At 40.3% G+C, this 22,217-nt stretch overlaps 1 protein-coding gene across 8 annotated transcripts in view; it reads right to left on the bottom strand.

Annotated features, from left to right (window-relative positions):
- Positions 1–4,696: 4,696 nt before the first annotated feature.
- CNOT4 (CCR4-NOT transcription complex subunit 4) overlaps positions 4,697–22,217 on the bottom strand; it is a 69,736-nt gene continuing 52,215 nt past the window's right edge. For 5 of the 8 annotated variants that reach the window (XM_019545145.1, XM_019545148.1, XM_019545146.1 and 2 more), the window contains 2 exons: positions 6,827–7,039; positions 4,697–6,073 (listed from right to left, as the gene is read on the bottom strand). In XM_019545145.1, the coding sequence (XP_019400690.1) occupies positions 5,772–6,073; positions 6,827–7,039 (515 nt within the window). In that variant the 3' untranslated portion in view covers positions 4,697–5,771. The remainder of the gene's footprint in view (positions 6,074–6,826; positions 7,040–22,217) is intronic. The other 3 variants (XM_019545151.1, XM_019545152.1, XM_019545153.1) reach the window with 1 other exon arrangement.

The raw sequence follows: 22,217 nt of genomic DNA, 5'->3' as shown, positions 1-22,217 counted from the left end.
GCTTAAAAAGTACCTAGCAACAGAGCAATCAATAGCTGAAGGGGAGGAATGAGTTTGCACCTTTTTTATATGAAGGACGAAGCAAGCCTGAAAGGTTTGGGTTTTATTCCCTTTCTTTTTCTATTTCTAAAGGGTGGGGGGGGCAGGGTGCAAAGAAGGAAAGGAGGAATGGGGTGAAGGGACTTCTTTAGCTTTCCTTTCATGCCACAAAGCAGTGGAAAGAGCAGAAATCTAGTTTAAAAACCATCCTTTGCAAACTTTTTTTTTTTTTTTTAAGGGGGGGAAAAAAAAGGTTTGGAACAGTAATGACTGTTTATCAGCAACTGCAGTGAAAGTAAAATAAATAATCTTTTAAATGTTATTGAGACAGTGGCAGTAACTAAGAAAAGTGGGCTGGTCTGGCTGCTCTCTCAGAAGAAAATTCCCCTATCCTTAGGGAGACAGTTCAGTGCTGAACTATCTTGCTCCATCAGTACTAAAAGCCATTACATGGGAAAAGAATCAAAGCTTCAGCAAATTATTGAACCTCATGCATTTCTTGAAGCTTTTGAAACTGTCCAGGCTCTCTGGCAAAGAACATGGCATTGTTTTCAAGAAGCTGCTACTACTGAAATGATCCCTGGAAGGTATAATTTTAGTGGAATTTTGTTCCATCAAAAGATATTATATGATATTCAGACACTGCACATACAATATTAAATAAAAGCATAATATTTATCTGAAAAGGATTTCACAGATGTGAAATCAACACAGCTTCTGCTAAAGAAGAGCAGCATTGTGTGTGCCTGGTTCAGCTAGATGAGAACTGGATGTGGACAAAAGGAAGAAAAAAAAGCCCTGGAAGGGGATGGGATTTTCACACAAATTCCTTAATTTGCTTTCTGATTTTGTTGGGTCAAACTTAGAAAATGTCAATAAAAAAATATTGTATGGTCTAATGCGTACACCTCCCTCCCTCACTAATGGCTTTTAAATGAAAATATGCTTTTGGGATATGCTCAGAGCATGATCAGTGCCTTGGCTTTACATACAGTCAGTTGGGGGGGGGAAAAAAAAACAGAATTGCTGCCTTGAAAGTAATCCAGAAGCTGACATGTTTTCCACCAAAACTGGGGGACAAACAAATGACATTTTGTCCCAAAAAAATATTCCAAGTAAAAATTATTTAAAATTGTTGATTCAGACCCATCAGAACAAAGTGTTGTATTTGGCACTGAAATTAATTTTCATTTGTTTGCTTGTTATTCCTGAACAGGATGTAGCTAAGTAACCCCGGATTATTAAAAGTAGTAGCTTCCTAGAAACATGCCAGTCATGTTTCACACCCACTTTTCATCTGCCAAAAAAAATCCAGGTTGCAAGAGGGAAGAATAAACCTGGGTTTCTCTCATTTGCAGAAAAATCAAGTTTGCTACTGCTCTTCAATTATGACCTGCAGTAATTCCCATTACTTTAGGTTTTAGTTTACTTTTCCCTCCTTCCACATACATTTATTGCCAACACTCCTCAACTCTTGGCTGCAGCATTTAATACTATTCCAGTCCTAAGACTTCTCTCCGGACATGTAGCTAATCATGCTATGTGTATGGTGCTTTTATTCAGTGGATAAATACATATGAGTGGCTAGCACAAAACAAAGACTAAACTCACCTGTGACTTAGTGTCCCAAGGCAAGAAGCAAGCACAATAACTCCAGTCACCTTTCATTTTGTTTTCACGTTCACATTTCACATCTAGTTTCCAAAAAATCTGTCTCTTCACCACAAAGGTAATAATTGGCATTAGTCTGTAGAGGAAATACATTAAAGAAGGCTCAACAGAAACGTGGCATCCTCTCAGCATTTTAGTCACTAGTTCTGTAGCATTTGATATGTTTAATGTCTCCGCTCCTAGAGCCATCCGATTAAATGAGAACCATGACTTTCACTGAGAAACGACGGCCCACCGTTTCTACCCCATATGGTGGCAGAAAATTGAACACACACACATTAAGCTCTCAAACCCTAGGAGGCAAACAAGAATCCAATTAAAAACCCTCATAACACAAGCCACTCATGTTTTTGAATATCTGAGGCTAGCAATACTATTATGGATTATAGAACTCAGCATTTATAGTGGCAGACACGAGTGCATTTGCCAAGATCTACCTAGGCCAGGGGTAGGCATCTTTTCACTAAGAGCAGGCCAAACGAACACAGCCCAGTTCCAAAGGAAACCAGGCGTTATTGGATAGCAGTAGCACATCCTCCTCATGTAAAACTTACTAATAATGGTGGGATATATGAACTTCTGCACTTGGTGGACCAGTTAAAATACCTTTGTAGGCTCAATCTGGCCTGTGGGTTATCAGTTGCCAACCCCTGACAGAGAATGGATTCTCTCAGTACTTCACCCAGCATGGGAGTCCTGAGGATTATTTTATTTCGCCATTTTTCTAGAAACCTGCAATACTGAGAAAGATCATTAACTATTTAACTCATTTGATATATGTCTAGAATTATCTCGCTCAAAGAGACAGCATTGATAAAATCAGAAATCTTTGATTGAAGACAATTTCATTACCAAAGAGACCCATACCAAAAATACTTGTACTGTTTCTATAGATGTAGCTGATCCAATTCCTCCCCCAAATTAAATTTGGTACAAGGAGGCATCCCACCACATTTGCTGTTGATCAAAGGTCATTCAGTGACTGGCCATGCATTTTCCTTTCCTGGAGGAAAACAATCTGCACATGTGCACATATACAGATTTTTAAAAAATCTACTAAAGTTATTACAAGCGGCAACCATTGGAAAAGAGGAAACAAAAACCTTACACAGATACATGGCCAGAGCATGAAAACCTGCACTGATAACAATGGTCTCATATAAAACTTTAGATGCAAGATACCTGAAAAGCAAAACCTGGATTTATCTCCTGTTGTGAAGAGAAGCTCCACACAACAGGCAAGATAAGTAAGACAGTAAGCATCATAAACCCATCTGATGTGTTGCCAGTCAATTTGCAGCACCATCATGCTCTGATGAAATCTAGATTTATATAAGAAAGGCAGTTACCCATAACCTAACACTGTCAGACTGGATGTAATCACATCTCAGTGTTATAATACTCAAAGTTACCAGTTAGGCATTGTGCCTCTGGGGTCAAGTAAAAGGGAAAGAGCGTGGAAGAAAATAATACAATTGCTGGTATGAAATGTGTTTGTGTTTTTTTAAGGTTACACTTCAAAGCCTGCATGGAACCAGACATGAGAATAATGTATACAGCTGCTTTTCTGTTAAGTGCCCCAAACTGTCAATGGGACCCAATCCAAATATATAGTGGTGCAGCTCTATAAATTGCTGTTAAATAGCATCAACTGATTGCAGCTGCCTTAAGGAGATTATAAACCCCTATAAATAACTTCCATAGACTGCTACAAATTTTGCTAGTGATAGATATAGATATTTTCCATGAGGAAAACAACCCCAACCTCCTCTGCCATCTCTAGAGGAGGATTAAAGTCAACATGGTTTCTGTTTAGCTTTCTTCAGCTGTCTGTCTGCTTACCAAACAGATACTGGATCGCTATGTTACAGCAGGGGGCGCTCACACATTGGTTTTACTGCACAATACCAGCTTTAATTTTTTTTAAATCAGTTTTATCAAGAGGACATTCAACAATTGACACTTCTAAGGCAAGTTGTGTGCATGAGGTGGTAGTGGCAAGGACTGGCACAAAGTCTGAAAGCATTCTTCTGAGTAACTGGAGCACAGGACTTAATTTTAATTACAATATGCGTCTAGAACCAGTACATTCAGTTCCACTAGCAAGGCCTTAGTGAGTAAATAAAGGCTTCCTGGAAAAAAAGTCACTCTAGACAAACTGCACTAAGCAGCACGACAGGTATCAAAGAAGAGAGGGGGGACCAGGGAACTGCTCACAAGTTACTACTGCTCAAGAAGTTACCAGCTTTGCAGCTAGGCTATGAACAAGGTCATCCATTAGAACGTAAAGTGGGGATTTTTTAAAAAAAACTAAAGGGCAAAGAGCAAAATAGCCCTGTACTCTACTCCAAAGAGCTCACTGATTTTAAATATCAGGATTGGCTTTGCTCATAACTAGTTGAAGTCTCATATGCTGTGGGCTCTTGACACACCTGCACTGAAGGTGAGGCATCTTCAGTCTTTAGACAAAGATGTTTTGCTGAACGTTGGGAAACAGAAAGATTTTAAGTGGTAACTAGAACTCCCTGCCCCTTTGAGTGGCTGAGCCTTCAGTCCCATATATTAAGAGCCATTCTAGTACTATTGTTGTTCAGAGACCCAGAGCAGACTAGTCTCCATTAAAACAAACAAAAGGCTTTTCCAAATTCTTTATAACAAAAGGCAAAGAAATGAAGCCATGGCAGATCACCTCTTAAATATTTATACCATTATGTGGGGTGCCGTGATATCAGAACCCGTAACTTTTTTCCCCATATACTTTCAGTTATACTTGCATTCTTCCTCTCCATGTTCTGAGACAAGAGGTTCAATGAGATGGAGTATTTTTGACCTCAATTAAACAGTATCATTAATGTGACAAATAGGTTTATGCTGAATGGGTGTGAACATACTAGGACAGATGGATTTTCCAGTTACACCAACACAAATCCCAGGCAGTTTAAAAAAAAAAAAAAAGCCAAACAGAACAAGAAAAATGAAAACAAAGTCACTGTCAAGTTTTCTGTTTTATTTAAGATTTTTAGTTTTAATTCTGAAGAAAGAGGTACATTTCCTTGTTTTTAGTTTTAGCGTCAGGTTATAACCATGTTTATTTATCTGTTTCTTTTTCCTGTCTTTTCAATACTGCACAAACGTCCAGAAACTACAGGGTTAAGTAAAAGCTGCAGGCAAAGGAGGTCAAAGGTTGTGCTCCTGATGGTGATCATGTGGCCCCAATGCAGTGCTATCCCAGAGTGCCCTAATCAGGTGAATTTAAAAAAAAAGAAAGAGAGACTGACAGAGGAGACAGAAAGACTGAAGTAAATATCACTCGTGTTTCAGCTGCTTATAATTATATTATGTATACACTAGGTATTAAATCTGTGAATACTTTTAAAACATTAAAGTTTACTTTAAATCTAAAGCCAAAATTTAAAAAGAAATCTTATTTTTCCCCTCTTTAAACCACTCTTTAGCAACATGCCAGTTACTTCTACAAGTTTTATCCTTCAACACACTTCATGTCAAACCTTTTACTGACTGACACAATAAAGTCCCCCTTTCCAACAAAAAAAATACATAGCAATTTCCCTGTGTAGTGACACACTGAATGCAAAATAAATGCTAGGCCTCTGCTTGCCCCACATGTTCAGTAATTTCATTTAAATTAAATAACTTGCTTTGTTTCTGCAATTGATTCTGCATTTTGCATTACATTTTTCCCTTACTGTAGATTGACATTTCCACTAGGCAGAAATACTCATGTGCAAAAAAGACATAAGACAGTAATATTCTCTTTAAGCATTGAGACTGCGTTTTGATTTCTCTCTCTCTTTTTTCTTAGAATGTTTAAGGAAACTTTAAATCAGTGTAATTTCAAACACTGGCTCAGCAGAAACGTAACAAAAAAAAAAAAGATACAGTCATGACCCTGCGATCGCATTGCATTTGGGGGCGAGGGGGAGGTTTGATCAGGAACTGGATTCTTCAGAAAGAAAGATATGAGGGGGAGCGGCAGGTAGGTGTGGGAAGGAGTCAGGGTGGGGCAATTCCTGCATTTCTAACGTTTTTTTCCACCTTTCCTAATGACGATCCAGTGCTGAGCTCTGTAGTAGATCTGTGGGGGCTTTACTGGGGGGTCTGAAGGCTGTCTGAAAGCCTGGAGGGGGGGAATGAAAACTGGTGGGGTTTGAAGGAGGAGAGTAGGGATTCCAACTGGCTCTGTGAAGAGGGATCTGTGTACTGAAGGGGTTACTGTGGTGTGTCTGTGATGGGGCTGCACTGGGGCCGTCCATCTCTGTGAGGGCCTGAAGAGATTTTAGCCAATGGGGTGGATTGTCATCTTGAAGAGTGTCTAAACTGTTTCCTGTGGAGGCTGGGATACCTATGAAAAGAAGAAAAAAATGGGAAACAGGCAAATCAGATCAAAAAGCAACAGGCTGAGTATAAAGGAAGTCATTTAACCTACGGCAGTGGTAAAAAAGTTTAGTTTACACAAAAAAGTATTTTATACAGTTTATACACACATATTTCACTTCTCCCACAAAACATTTAAACTCTTATTCAGCATTTCTTTCCTAAGAGCATTTTTCTTCATTAAGTACAGGTTCTCTTATACATTTGCTAAGCCACCTAATCACAAGGATTGAGTCCCTGCTTCTGTTCAACTTCAAACCCAACCCTGCCAGCACACTGCATGCTTGCTGTTCTCCCTTCTTGAATCATGCTTCCCACTCTCTAAACAGGGATGTGCAAACAGACAGCCTTATAAAAAAGAGCTTTATAAACAAGTGGAGTATGTCCCTTTTAAAATAAAATACATACATAAAAAACAGTTAATGCCTTCAGCACCTCAGGAGCAGCAGTGCACATACCAGACATACCATCTAGCAGAGGGGATACCTACATGGCCCTACGGAAATGCATTGAGCACCCTGACTGCTTGTAAAGGTCCTGGGCATGCACTGGAAAGGGCTACGTGATGGTTTATTATACCTATTTGTTCCACAGGAATTCCTGACCCCGTGGATGTTTTGTGGATGGAAGCTGGAAGAGACCACCGCATACTGTACTGTAGTTTGTGCCAAATACCCACTTGATGGTTGCCAGTGGAGCTGAAGGAGTGAGAAACGGTTACCTGTGATGATTGCGGGGTCCATCCAGCTGCCAGGGTTGTCCCAATTCAGGCTGTCGGTGGTGGCAGTGTTGGACGTTGGTACACTGTGGTTGGCGTTGGAGGGGGAAGAAGCATTGGGCAGTCCACCAAAGTTGATGTTAATGTTCGGTAGAAGTGCCCTTAGCCCGTCCTGCCATTCCTTCATATTTAAACTCTCTACAGAACTGCTGTTGTCTGGGAGATTTACCAACAAAAAAAATGAAAGATAAAAAAATAAAAAGCTGAAGTTAGAAACAGATGTCCTCCTTTGGTGGGGAAGGGGATCGTTTACTATTAAGCATTTTAATAGTTTCCCTATCCAAAAAAAGAGGGTAGCTGTTTATCAGGGGCTTGCATGTTTGTTTTACATTGTATGTGAGAGTGGGCTAAAAAGATTTCACTTCTCCACCATTTACATGTCACCATTTGCTCAATTTAGAGAACTGATTAGTTATAAACAGTGCAGTTCTCCTTCAGCACTAGTGGGGGAAGACTCACCGGATCCTTTATCAAGAGACCCCTGTACAAGTCCAAGCTACCAGGTTCATCTGTTTTAACAATGCTCAAAATCTATAGGCGACTGAATTGTCTTTGGAATATATTAAACTGAAAAGTGAGGTGAGGTTCTGCCACAGGAGCCCAACTTTCATAATTAAAAAAAATTGCAAAAGGGTTTCACTGGGGTACAGCTCACTCATTCACAGTACTACAGATGCTTTTCAGAAGAAAAAGGCCATAATATACTAACAAAGGTAGAAAGAATATATTTTCCTCCTGCAGCCAGAAGCTAAGAGGAAATTCCTAAAAGACCTTTCAGAATAACTCCCAGCAGAGCAATCAACTCTTACTGAAGCAAGACATCAAACTGTTAAGGCTAAACTATTTAGCTCTGACAGTGTCAGCACATACATTTCCAAAGAAAGACAAACAGAATAACACTTGCTATAGAGGATTACATTTAAATGATTCCTGGAACACTTCTACAGAAACAGCAAGGGTTAAGATCATGCCAACCACAACAGACTTTAGTTTATACCATAAATCTGTTCCGGGTATCCCAAAGCACTTCACAAACAGCCAAATACTGGCAGCTCCGTGATTGTCAGCATTCAAAAAACCAACATTTACCAATAAGTTTGTTAGCTAAGAACCTGTTTCCTATTTAACAAGGAATAATGGCCAAAAACAGGCACGCGTATGTGTATGTGAACAGGAAACAATGGCCACAAATGTGTATGCTTGGGTGCATGTGTAGAAGAAAGATTCCATGACCCTCTTGATATATATATTAACATACTTTTAATATAAATTCTGTGACCCTCTATTTTATAGATATACCTATTTATAATCTATATCTACAGACAAACACATACACACTTTTTATGTGTATATACCATATTCATTTGAATACAAGATGCACCCCCCCCTTTGTCTTATATTTGCATATAAAGAAACCGCATTAAATATTCTGTCAATCATTAAACTGCTGCAAAAAGCAGCATGTGCTCAGTTATGGAAATTATGAAACTGATTAAATGCAGACAGCACTCAGCATAACTATAAAGTACATAGTCCATACTGGGCAAAGATACTTATGGGAACCTACTACAAGAACAGGCTAGTATAGCCCATCTGAATAAGGTATATGGTAGTGCCATTGTGCCCAGTCCCCACTCAATGTCAACTCTTTTGAAGTCATGGCGAGCCATTACACTGACTACATTTTGGCTCTCTCTTCACTTCCACAGCTAAGCTGTGCTTTTCTCATTTCCAATGATGCTCATTTCTTCACCAGCCTTAAATGTATGGCAAACATCACTAAACAGGGTCCCAAACAGAATCCCTGTCACCCCCCATCTCAGCCTGTCAAATATGATTAGTGTTACTTTGACCTCCGTGAGGTGAAGCCAAACCAGGTTGGCCTATGCCTCATCTAAATACAGAGTTTTTGGAGGATCTCAGGATTCATGACAAGGTTCCAGTGATGTGGGGGGCTAATTAACACATGGATCCTTTGTGGGGGGCAGGGGGAAGAAGGGGTATCTGGAATACACACACATATTGGGCATTGCTGAGCTACAGGGTCACCATGGCTTGAAATGCTGTCAACTATGCTGGGGCCCAGCCCAACAAAGTATATGGTAAATCATAAGCTTTTTTGGCTTTGGACCAATATTGTGCATGGTCTGTACTATATACAACTCAGCCTCTTGTGGGCTAAGGTCAAGGTCTGTTGGCCAGACTGAGATGGATTTGAATGGCATTGTGTAGTAGAGGGTGCACCCCTGTCCAATGCACTGTGGACAGAACCCCTTACCAGTCATGTAATTAGCTTCCCAATGAACAGCTTCCAGTGGGAGAACTGCAGCTACATGTATACTTTATGGAAACTGGGGACTCCTCCCTAACTTGCTCCTGTGGCCATTGGCTAAGGTCAAGTGAGACTTGGGGGCATCTGAACCCCAAGCCTCTGGGCTTGGGCCTCCATGTAGGATGCCCAATGACAGATTTGGGTGCATGTGAAGCCCCAGGCTAAAAAGTCTGGGGTGGAGGATACTTGCCAGCTGTATTGCCACGTACGTGTTTGAATGATTGAGTTTTGCTCAGTCAAAAGGATTCAGAACTGATTTGGCTAATTTGACCTGGAATATGAAAAATTTTCAAAAAAAATACAAGTAGAGACAAAAGTGCTGCCTAAAAGTCCGTTTATGGAGTAGCTGTTTTAAAACCTGCAGCAGACTGAAATAAACATGCCTGTAGTAATTTGCATATAGACAGATTACTATAGCTATCCATAGATTTAGTTAATCCAGAATCGATGCATTTTAAATTTTTTCAAAGTGTTTTCAGGTTTGCTGCTTGCTTCCTTGCACTCAAGGAGAGCAGGGTCTGACAGTTAAGTTGGGGGGGGGAAGGGGAGGCAGAGGGCAAGGGGGCTACCTGACCCCCCAGATTTATTTTCCCTTCTACAGCAGTAGGAAGGGGACAGATTTAAGGCAAACCTCCAATACTTAGATTCCACACCTGGGAAATGATAACAAATGTATAAGTTTTCCATAAGTAGGCTCTAATTACTGGGGGGAAGAGGGTCATCTTATATTCAGGGTTGTGTTATATCCAAGTAAATATGCTGTGTGCATATATTTATACATACATCCAGTTTATGCATGCATGTGCACCTGCAATTTAAAGGAGGGTCACAGAATCTCTCCTATCTTTTGGATAGCCAGAGCCAGCCTAAAAAAAGATGGCTTCATGCCACCTGTGGAAAGCAGCACTGAAAACTCAAGTGAAATACTTGCAGGGCACTACCATACCATCAGTCCTGGATGAAATAAAGCACTAGTGAGAAGCTTCAACTACAATCAATTGCACAATGTAGTAGTACCTAACGTGCAGTTCCTCAGCAAGCTGAAGAACAGAAAGGGCATGTTCACCTCCAACCATTCTTTAGTGTCTGGATCACTGTGAAATGTTTACATTTGTTACTCTGCCCTGTTACAACAGCACCTTTTTTCTCCACAGCTAAAGTTCTCAAAACCAAGTTGCACATACACTTCCACATACTTCTGTATAGCTTCTCTTTGCTTAACACTGCAGTTATGTTCTTAAAAAATGCAACCTTTAAGCAAAATGAAGTTAAGCAAATCCAATTATGTCACAGTAGTTACCTACTAGCAGGCGGCAACCAGACAACGTTATAACTGAACATTGTGCAACTTTAAACAAGTATGTCCTCTAATAGATCAGCAATGTAATAATCAAACAACATTAACCTGGATGACATTAAGTGAGGAGTACCTGTATGTATGCTCCACACTTCCACATACACTTTTGTATGGATGAGTGACAAAAGACTGCATATCGCTATTTGCAAATCTGTGAGCCAAACCTGAAGCCATACCAGCAACGGTAACACAAATTACTGGATTAAACCACTATATCAAATGCAACAGAACAACAGGGTTTTTCTGACCTTATGAGAGTCAAAAATAGGGTCACAGACCTTCCAAGTAATCACTATATGCACATACATCGCAACCATGTATGGTACCATTATACTAAAATATTGTACGGCGCACCTGGACAAAGATAAAGGCATCAAACCAAAGACCACAATATCTGACCTAACAGTATCCAGGGTAGGAGGGGCTAGAATCAAATGATGGCCAGGAATGGTAAAAATTACTATTTAAATTAAAATCCTGATGTGGCTGAAAGCCTCAAATTTTCAAGATGCGTGCCCCAAAGTCAGCAAGCTGTGCACAATATCTCAACTCAAATAATTTGCCATTAAAAGGCTTCTTAGAATAACAAATAGTGAAGAAAATAGGAAAAAAAAAATGAGTGGAGAAGGAAAAAAAAAAAAATACTATTATTTAACCACTTCTCTTTCTTATTTGTTGAATTTTAAGCCTCGCAATTATCTGATGTTACCATGGCATACTGAGGCAAGAGTTACTCCTTCTTCAGAAGTTAGCACGTAATGCACTCCCAGGAATAGGGAAGCAATACCAGCTCTCAAGCCTTACCTAGTGAGCAATGGCAAGAAACAGATGGGTCAATGAATTAACTGCAGAAGTTAATCTCAAAGCCTGTTTAAGATTTGAACCACTTTGTTCTTAAGTGCTACAGCAAAATGGACAAGATCATTTCTCTGAAAGGAACAGCAGCTTTTTTATGACAATAAACTTAAGTGCAACTTGGTTTCAGCTCTCACCCACAGGAATGTGAAACAGCCATTTAACACTGCAACCTCAATCTTACTATGTTTAGCAGCAAAGCAACTAGGTATGCCAGAAGAAGGGAACCGGCAAGTTTTCACCAATCTGTCCCTTAGCATAAAACTAAGGCATACAACCTGCTCTTACTTTTATGTGCTTTCATCACTGTCACTAAATCAAATCTAGCCATGCTCTCTCAAATCAGATTCTATTCCCTGAAATGCTAACCCACAATTAAGGGTTTTGAAAGAACTGATATATGTTTAAAACTTTCTGCTCAGCCAACAGATGGGAAAACCAAGTTATAAGTTCTCTCAAAATCACCTGTAGTCAAAGTTAAACGCCATTTGAGGGGGCCCTGGCCACATGTCTAACAGCACTGCAAACGCAGGTCCACTAAGAACTAACAGTTTCATGGTTCTTAACAGTTGCTATGCATGGCAGCCAGCTTCCACAGGGCAATAGCTACTCTTTTTTCTGTAGTGACTGGAGCTCTCATTCAGATGGTCTGGTTCTGGCAAGAGAGGTACTGAATTCCTTCCCCAACCTCCGCTTAGTTCTGCAGTTAATTACACATCCAGTATCTCTTAACAGCTTTCATATCAATCTGTAATCATGCTTGCTCTTTAGGAATCAAAACCAAATTTTGAGAACTTAATTTTCTGTAGGTCTGGGAACTTTGACTATGGTGAGCAAACAGAACCTCTTGCACGGGGATTACACTAACCTGTTTTTATTTGGACTTATTTTTATTCCGGCAACCTTTCCTGCCCAGAGCAAGGGGGCTGGACCCATTGTCTTCCAGCCCTAAGTTTCTGTGAATCTTGTGGTCAGGTCAGCTAGCTGTACAAAGATTTGGTTCACCAACTGGGCAAATGATTTGGCGAGAGATTCTGTATGGTACTGACTTCTCACCACCACCTTCATGAGCCTACTGTGTCAGCACAAACAAATTCAGGGCAGCTGGATCTCTTCAGTCAGCACCATATAACTGTGAAAGACAAGATGCTCTCCAGTGACTAAGTAAGGGCTGAGCACACTGTCTCTACAAAAACATGTCAACATGGGATATGCAGGATGATCTTATGCCCAGATGCTATTAATTCCCTACTTTAATCATCATGGCAGCAACTAGAGGCACTATGGTATATCAATTGCTGTGTGACAAACACCGTCACTTAGAAGAGAAACTGACATCAGTTTGGACAGTGTACCAGCAGTTAAAAAAAGGAAACAAAATGTCAGGATGCATAAGGAACAGGGTAAAACGATAGCAAAGATATCTTAATAACATACCACAATCAGTGGTGCAGCCTGAAAAATACTGTGTAGAGTTCTGGTCACTTGCCCTACTGCAAATTCAAAAAAGGCATACTGGAGACTAAACAGAAGTCTAAAGGGATACCACACAGGTGATGTATACGATTTCCCATACAAGGAGATACGGAAAAATTAGGACTGCTAGGACAGAAAGCAACTAGGTATATGCTAGAGGATGTAGTATAAGAAAGGAAAAAACTGGACCAATTCTTTTTTAGTCTCTTCAATATAAGAGTACAACTGAAATAGATTTTTTTAAAATAAGTTTCTCAACTCAGCATTATTAAACTGTGGCAATAAACTCCACAAGGTATCACTGAAGTCAAAACCTTAAAGGCTGCAAAGATCAGACACTGCTCTGGATAAAGCACGGTTGCAAGAAACCTTTTTTGCTTTGTGTTGGTGTATTTGTTGCTTTTTTTCTTTTTTAAGGATACAAAATAATCTTATGCCCAGCATAGAAGCCAACCTCCACTGACAAGTTTAGGAAGGCAGCAAGCAAGGTGGGCCTTCGCAGCTAACCTGGTTTGAGGGATTAGAGCACAGAGGCAGGCTACAGACATCACACTGCCCTCTAAACACCATTTCACCAGTGTACAAGTTCCGCTATTGAGGATTAGGCAATGCAGGTGCCTGCAACAGGCTCCTAGTTCAGGTGAATGAGGTACAGAAGTCAACAGAAAAGCTAAGTGAAATGGGAGAGGACCTGTTATTCCATTCCTCCAAATGGAAAAGGTAACATGGCTTTGGTATGGCCAGGTACAGAGTGGATGGGTTCAATACTTGCAATAAAGTGTTCCTTAGACTTGAGATTGAGACCAGGTAACAGGTGAAACATCTATTGCTTTTCACCTTTCCAAGAACAACCAGGGAAACCTGTTACAAATTAAGCAATTAAATTGCAGCTACTTAGCTACTTCAGATATCCGTGCCTTCTCCTGATCCCTGAACTTCAGAAGCTCCTCTACAAGCAGATTAAGTCATAGTTCTCCGATCATGGGTTTCCTCACATTTTCCTCATCAGCTTTAATTGGAAGACACCTGGCTAAACTGATGAAGTACCACAAAACGCTTCTTCATTGCTCTTACTTTCAGTTCCAATAGTTAAACCAGAGGGCATGTGCTGAAGCCTGGCAAAGCTATAAAGCAAAGAACAGGATCCAATTAAGGGTAAGTAGGGGAGGGTCCATCTAAAACTAGGGTCTGGCAAACTTTTTCAAGCTTGAAGCCAGAACAACCTGGCTCCAGTCTGGCACAGGCTGGGTGGCCTCCAACAGCAAACTAGTGTGTATGTGGTGGGGAATGGCTTTCCCTACACCCTACCAGAGCCACACTACACCCATGCCGCAGAGAGCTATGCCCATACTGCCACTGCTTCTTCCAGTCCCAGCTATGGTGTGAGTACAATTTCCAGCGGGGGGGGGCATATACTGGGACCAGGGGAGGAGGAGCAGCAGTAGTACGGAAGCAGCTTCCAAGCTCTCTGGCCCCAGCACAGCTCCTTTCTGGCTGAAAGCTGTGCCCGTGCCACTGCAGCATCTCCCGCTCCTTGGCACAATATAAGCACAGGCTCCACCCGAAAGGGAGCAGCACCAGGGCCAGGGAGCTGGAAATAGCTTCCATGCTGCTGCTGCTGCTTTTCCCTGCCCCAACCCCATCATTACCCTGCCCTGTCCCCACACATCTTCCCTCTGGCTGGAAGCTGGGCTCACACCACAACCAGGCAGCAAGAGGAGAGAGGATGGTGGGGGTGGAGAAAAGGGGCAATAGCACGGGCATAGTTTCCAGCTCCCTGGCCGCACTGCAGCTCTACCCATGCTGCAGCCTTGGGGAAAGGGAGCAGGCAGCACAGAAAGAAGTGGTAGAGCGCAGCACAGCTTCCAGCCAATTGGCCCTAGCTCAGCTCCTCACTGCTCAGCCCCAGCACTAGCATGGGCACAGGCAAAACCTTGTGATTCGGTAGGCCTGACCCAATGGCTGCACAGGTCATATGTTGTCAACCCTTGATCAACCCCTGCCAACAAGGGTCTCATTACCCACACCACTTCTAATAAGTAGCTATTTGAAATCTTATGAGATGTGGTTATGCAAAAAGATATCACTGATCCCACTGGTACTATTTTTCTCCTTCAGTTTATGAAGCCAAATTTTAATCAAAAATTCCTCACAAGACTGGAATAATATTAAAGAAGAGCAAGCTAACAAACAATTTTAAACTGTGATAAAGCAAAGAGAAAGCATTTTCCTACTATATTCTACTTCATTGGAGTAGAGGAAGAGAAGTCTTAGTTGGAATATTTTTAGGAGGCTTTTCTGAATATCTTTGTTTCAGTTCGTGAACATTAAAACTAGCAAGGTGAAGGCAAAGTTGACAAAAACCTCCTCATCCCCATATCAGGGTTCTTCTCCTAGCCTCTTTCAGCAGTTTATGCAGAACTCCCACAGGAGCTCAAATGCCCAAATCTGCTGATTACATTATAATCTCCTGAAAGTTTTATATTCCAGTTTGAAGATAAGCTTATAAAACAGGTTTGATAGACCTTTATTCTCAGGGCAATGAAACAGAATAATCTGACAAAGACCTCTCTCCCACTTTAAAAAATAACCTTAGTAAAAGCAGATATCTAAGTCCTAAAAGTTTGTTTTCTCACTAGATTCATAATCCCCATTGATTAATTAAAGTAACCTCTCACAGAGGTTAGGAAACTTCACAGTATACACTCAAGTTGAACTTGTTCTGCTTTTTACATTTTTTTTTGTTATTTATTTATTTTTTAAGTGTAGAGATTTGAATAGTTTTATCTAACGAACCTCAAACCTGCCCTGGCTACAACGAACAAGTTAGGAAAATATAGGGACTAAGATAAAGTTTAGACTTTCACAAGGATTTAAGCATATTAATCAATTTTACATGAACTAAAACTGGGTTAAGTAGCAGATGTGAGCTAATCAAATAGTAAACTTCTGGCCATTAACGACACATGAGCCTGGGTCTGTGTAGAAAACTGGGCCTCAAGTTTCTAACGATAAGGTTTCTTCATCTCAAGAACTGCTGTCATGCTGACACCTTTGTGGACAGTTATGACAGATAATGGAAATCAAAGTGTCCACATACCTGGTGATTAACCCTCCCAAATCAGGGAGAATACCGTCTTCAAATGCATCTTTTCAAATGATTGAATTTCAATTTATTTAGACAGTGGACAAGATTGCTGGAAGGAAAATCCTCCAAGCCTAGACCACAGGGACTCCAAGGGACCTTAACCTCTTCAGCCTCTCCAAGAGGAGGCCGAGAGGGGACCTTGTTGCGGCATACAAATTCATAAGGGGAGAGCAACACGAAGTAGGCAACAATCTGTTTACCAGGGCACCCCCTGGAACAAGGAACAATGGTCATAAGCTACTGGAGAGGTGGTTTAGACTGGACATTAGAAAAAAATTCATGGTCAGGGTTGCCAGGATCTGCAATGGGCTTCCAAGTGTGATGGTGCTCGCCCCATCCTTGGGGGTCTTCAAGGAGACTGGACAGGCACCTGGCTGGGCTCACATGACCCCAGGTTTGGTGACCCTTTTCTTGCCTTCTAGGCCAGGGGGTCAGACTAGATGGCCCACTGAGGTCTCTGCCGACATTAGAATCTAAGAACCTATGCATATCAAAACTGTCAACACGTGGACCCAACTTAATTTTTGCCATAGCAAACTCAAATGTTTACTATTAGATTTACTTAAGTCAAAAGATTAAAATTTGAAAATATTCAAGATGGATGCAATTCTTTGCCTCTCTAAACTTAAGTTCTGTATCTTCAGATACTGCAAGTAACAGAATTGGATGTTTATCTGTATCCACAGATAGCATGGTCTTGTGGCATTTCTGTTCTGAAGTTCTTACATAATGAATAATCTGAGATTATACTTCTCTCTAAATTAATCTGTTTTCTAATTTTTAGAACTGTAATACTTAATATAATTGACTGATTATAGAGAAATAAATGGTACTTTTATTATTTTTATATGAGTAGGTCCGACCCTTATAGCTTCCTACACTCCAATTCCACATGGATGTAACCTTTCCAACTGAAGAATTCTAAAATAAATATATGGAACTAGATTACTATCTATTTTAGACCAAATTTCCTATCCCAAACAAATAAGTGCCTCACTTGCATGACAACACACATGCTTTAATAATCAAATCATGTGGACAGAGGAATAAACTTTGTGCCAAACGTCTAAATATATTCTAATCCTGCTAAGAGCAAAGCCTTGCATATTTAGATTAAGAAAATTTAAACACAGTGCTCGTATGTAACCAAGAGTCTCACACAGCAGCCCTACAGAGCAAAACTTCAAATATTCCAACACAAGTGAAATCCAGTAAAACAGATGGAGGAAAGAAAATCTATTTACTACCATACAAAAGAACTGAGTAAGCAGGGTAACAGCAAAGTAAGTGAAGATAAGAAAGAAAGATCTATTAAACAGCTGAATAAGTCAACACTAAAATGGCCCGATTGTCTGAAGGCCTATCAGGCACCAGAAGTTTGCAATATCAGCCTATTTTGAAAGGATGACTAATTGCCACAAAAAGTTCAAAATACTCCAAGACAAAAGTAGGAACAGATTGGGGGCATATGAAGAACATCAAGTTAAAAAACATGAATGGTCCAGGAAAATATAAGTTGGAAAGAGGTAACTGAAACAAGACAAATACCAAAAGGTCATACCAAGCAGGCCAGAGTTCCTCAATTTGGTCACAACATCAAACAAGCACCTTGGAGAAATTGATCCTTCTTTGAACTGCTGCCTTGTTCAGCCCCAGATAACCCTTTTTACTGGGTGCTGTTATTTGATGTAGATCACTGGCATTTTCTGCAAAGCATTACAGAAACTAGTCCCATATCTTAATAAGCAATCTATAGTCATGGGGTAATACAAGACTATAGGGAAGAGCTAGGAACTCATCTAAGACATGGCCTCTTAATCTATGTGGAAAGAATAAACTTAACTTTGAGAAAATTAGGCTTAGTTTTAATATGGACAAGGACTTTTCAATTCAGGGAATTAAAAATATGGAGGAAGGCATTGCTCAGGTTTTAACGAGCGTGAATAAAAATCAACATACTTAAAAAAAAATCAGATTAAAAAAATTTAATCAGATTTTTTAAAATTTAATTGTATATTTTGATTTAAGATGCTTTTTAAAAAACTATATATAGTTTTAGTTTATGTTAGAGCTCAAAGATATCATCATGGAATAGGGATTATAACTTCTAATTATAAGGTATTTGAGACAATATATTCATTTAACCTTTTTAGAAAAGTTGTATAAATAGTCATGGACTATATTAAGGCCCCAAGTCTTATGGGGTTCCCAGAGGCTCCTTTATAGTTTAGTAAGGATTTAAAGAAAACCACTCTACCCAATGGGATTCAGTGCTCAGTCTAGAAGATCCCATTAAGCATCTCTGCAATGCTTAGTTTCAGTTCTCAAACTCTGGTTTTGTGCCTCCAGTGATAACATCCTTGTTAACAGCAGTATATGGAGACTAGAGATAACAAACTTCATTACCTACCCATCTGCCCTATTGCCTCTCTGCAAGCATGTGTACATAGACTCACACTCTTACCTCTCTCTAAAATTGCAAAGTTTCAAGAAGTTAAATGAATAACTGGCCAAGGTCACAGACGACCCCAAGTTACGGGGGAGCATGGTCACAATTCAAGATAGGCTGCAGATACAGGTGGACCCAGACAGGCTGGCAAGTTGGGTGGATCAAAACCAGATGAAGTTCAATGTCGAGAAGTGTAACATGCTCCATCTGGGGATGAACAATCCCCAACATACTTACAGGCTCGGTGGCGCCAAACTGACTAGCACCACAACTGAAAGGAACCTAGGGGTAAATAATAAACCAGTGTTTCCCATCCAGTGTGCTGTGGCACAAAACTGTGCCATCAGAAACGATCGGGTGTGCCATGGAATTTTGCCAGGGCAATAAGCTGCAATACATATGAGGATGGGAAATGCCGTAACAGGTGTGCCGCAGAAAATTATCAATGTAAGTGCTCCCTAGGCTGGAAAAGGTTGGGAAACACTCTAATAGACCATAGCATGAACATGAGCCATCAGTGCAATGCTGTAGCCAGCAGGGCAAACAATACTTTGGCATGCATCATCTGATGCATCTCAAGCAAAACCAAGGAAGTGATTCTTCTGCTTTACTCAGCATTGGCAAGACGGCAGTTGGAGTACTGTATCCAGTTCTGGGTGCCACACTTCAACAAGGATGTGGAAAAGCTTGAGAGAGTCCAGAGAAGAGCCATCTGTATGATCAGAGACTTGCATGGCAAGCCATATGAGGAAAGGCTGAGGGACTTGGGTCTCTTCAGCCTAAAGAAAACAGAAGACTGAGAGCAGACTTGGTACCAGTTTACCATGATATCAGAGGAATACACCAAGGGTTCGGCAAACAACTGTTCACCAGGGCACCCTTGGGGAAAACCAAGAGTAATGGCCACAAAGTCCTGGAAGACTGTTTCAGGCTTAACACTTAGGAAAAACTTCTTCACAGTCGGGGTGTCCAGACTGGAATAAACTCCCTCCAGAGGTGGTGCAATCACCTACCCTGGAAATCTTCTAGAAAAGACTGGACAGTCACCTCGCCAGGATCACCTGACCCCCACTTATCTTTCCTGCCTGGTGCAGGGGGACTGGACCCAATGATCTTGCGAAGTCCCTTCCAGCCCCTAACAGTCTATGAATCTACAAATAGAGGACTGTTGTGGGTAGAACAGATCTGGGAAAAGGAGGAGGAATCTAGAGATAAATGCAGGAAGGAGGGGCAGTAGAAACAAAAGAGAAACATTTTGAGCAGAATATTTCAGTAGTCTTGAGGGATAAGTTTCTGATATAGCCTCTCAACTGATTTGAGATCTAGTGAGAGAATGGTATAGTAGAAGCAAGCTTGCTGCCATGACAGGGCTTCCCAGGCCATAAAATAGACCATTTGGGAATATTTTAATGAAGTTGATATCAAACAACAAGAATACACTTTTTGTAGAAAACAATGATTAAATCAAGGCTTTCTGATCAGTGATTTAAAATCGTGATTTAAATCATGATTCAAAATAGATTTGATTTAAATCAAATCCACCCTGGTTTTAAAACTGGATTAGGTGAAAATGAGGCTTCACTACATCCAAAATTTCTGTGATTTCATACTGATGATCTGTGTCAAGCCCACATTTAATTCAAGTGAGGGCTTCAGTGACAAACTTTCCATGAACCTGAGAACTGAACTTAGGTAAGATAGGTAGATGCAGTCTGTACTTCAATAGAGAATAAAGATGGCCAGTGGCTGCCATATCGTCTCTGTTATTACTACATGTGCATGTGAAAGATGCATCTGGCTGTAGATCACGCTTTAGAGCCACATGGACTACACCACCTGACCGGAATTTGGTGATCCACATGGTAAACAGAAGTAGAACAATTTTCCAGAATTCCTTCTATAATGAGTCCAAGTACTGTAGGCTTCAAGGTTAAGTAGAGGAAGCCAGACACTAATCTTGGCCCTTAGACTGCTGAACCAATGACGTATTCACCTGCTATTTTAAACAGCTTAGATGAGCTACAATAGCATGTTCACATCTGTCCCACATCTAAGAATTCAGAAAGATTGTGAAGTGCATCAGACCCACTATTCAAAATGCACTGCTTCCTGGAAGACAGCAATACAGCAATTCAGTACTTTTACTTGGTGCCTCATTTTGTACACCAGAATTCAGGTTGTTTAAAATAAGACTTGTGGCTATCAACATATATTCTGTCTGTCCTGTGCTTTTCCAGCATTTGATGAAGTGAACTCAAGTTCACGGAAGCTGAAGGCATCATAGTAGAAGGCATTTTATATGCACCTTATCAACCAACTAAATTTATATGTAGAGCACTATATATAAATTTAGTTAGCTGATAAGGTACATATAAGATGCCTTCTACTATGAAGTTATCCCATGGCAGAAGACTCTTTGGTGTTGGGATTTAAAAAAAAAGTAAAATCAAGTTCTCAGTGACTGACTAAGACCAAGTCAAAGATTTTCAAGGGATGTTCTTCCTACAAAACCCATGAGGAATGAGATATTCAAAAGGAAAAAAAAGTTATACATTTAAGAGAAGAACACTGGAATTAATTCCAACATTCAGATATGAGGAAAGTTTTCCACCTGTATTTTTACTTTCTGGAGAGAGGAGACAGGAAAACAGTAAGAATACTAAAACCTGTACTTGAGATGTACCTCAAGCACATCTTAGAAATGAGAGGTAACTATCTCCCTATTTCTTCTGAATAACCAAATTAACTACTCAGGGTACACTTGCTGTTGAAGTCACTTTAAAAGTACAAACTCCAACTGACTAGATTACCTGATCCAGTGAAAAAGACTTTAGAAATTGATCCCATAGGAAGTTCATAGAGTATGGGAGATTCGTTTTTAACCAAGACTCGTGGGTAGAGGTGATATCTTATTAGACCAATTAGACTTTTGCAAAAAATATTTTTAACCAGACATTTGAAGTTGCCTATCAAACTTGGTGCAACAGGAACTGGTATATAAATGTACTCTGAAACATTAACTGTTAGTTTTGACCATACAATAAAAATACAGGACATCTAGAAGTTAGTTAAAATTCTGAGATCCTATACTCCATGCTGAGAATGGACAGGCCTAGTAAAGGACAGAGCTGTTCTAAACGCATATGCCTACAGGTAACCAGAGGTTACAATTCAGTCGAGCATGTTGTCCAGTACAAAAGAGGAGTGCTATCAAAAAAAAAAAGGATTGGAATTGCTGAAGTAATTTGCTTGTAACTGAAAAAATACATGACCTCCTAGCAGAGTCAAATTCTTATTAATTACCCCATTATGTTATCTCATCTTTTTACAGAGATTATTTAGTAAAATATATGTTCTATCAGGCAAGCATTAACTCAGAAACAAATTGAGGACTGTGCGCTTAAGTAAAAGCCTAGTGGTTCAGCTGTCTGCACTTGCTGCTGCTACAAGTGCAGACAAACCTAATGACTACAGTGTTTCAAAGGCCACTGCAATGTTTCAAAGGGACAGCTGTACAGGACCTCTGAAATATTCACATTTGCCCCAAATCCAAGACAAATTTGAATTTAAGATGAGTCCCCAGTTATATTCCAGACATGGGTAAATTATAAACTTCTTATAATTTCCATGTCTAGAATTTAATTGGACAGTTGTTTTAAATTTGCTACCCACCTACCCAGTACTACAGCAGGAAAGCAGCAGCCAGGGGAGGTAGGG

This window comes from Crocodylus porosus, unplaced genomic scaffold (assembly GCF_001723895.1).
Source record: "Crocodylus porosus isolate Cpor-Errol unplaced genomic scaffold, CroPor_comp1, whole genome shotgun sequence".
Classification (NCBI taxonomy): domain Eukaryota; kingdom Metazoa; phylum Chordata; order Crocodylia; family Crocodylidae; genus Crocodylus; species Crocodylus porosus.
This window is presented reverse-complemented; position numbering and strand designations above follow the sequence as displayed.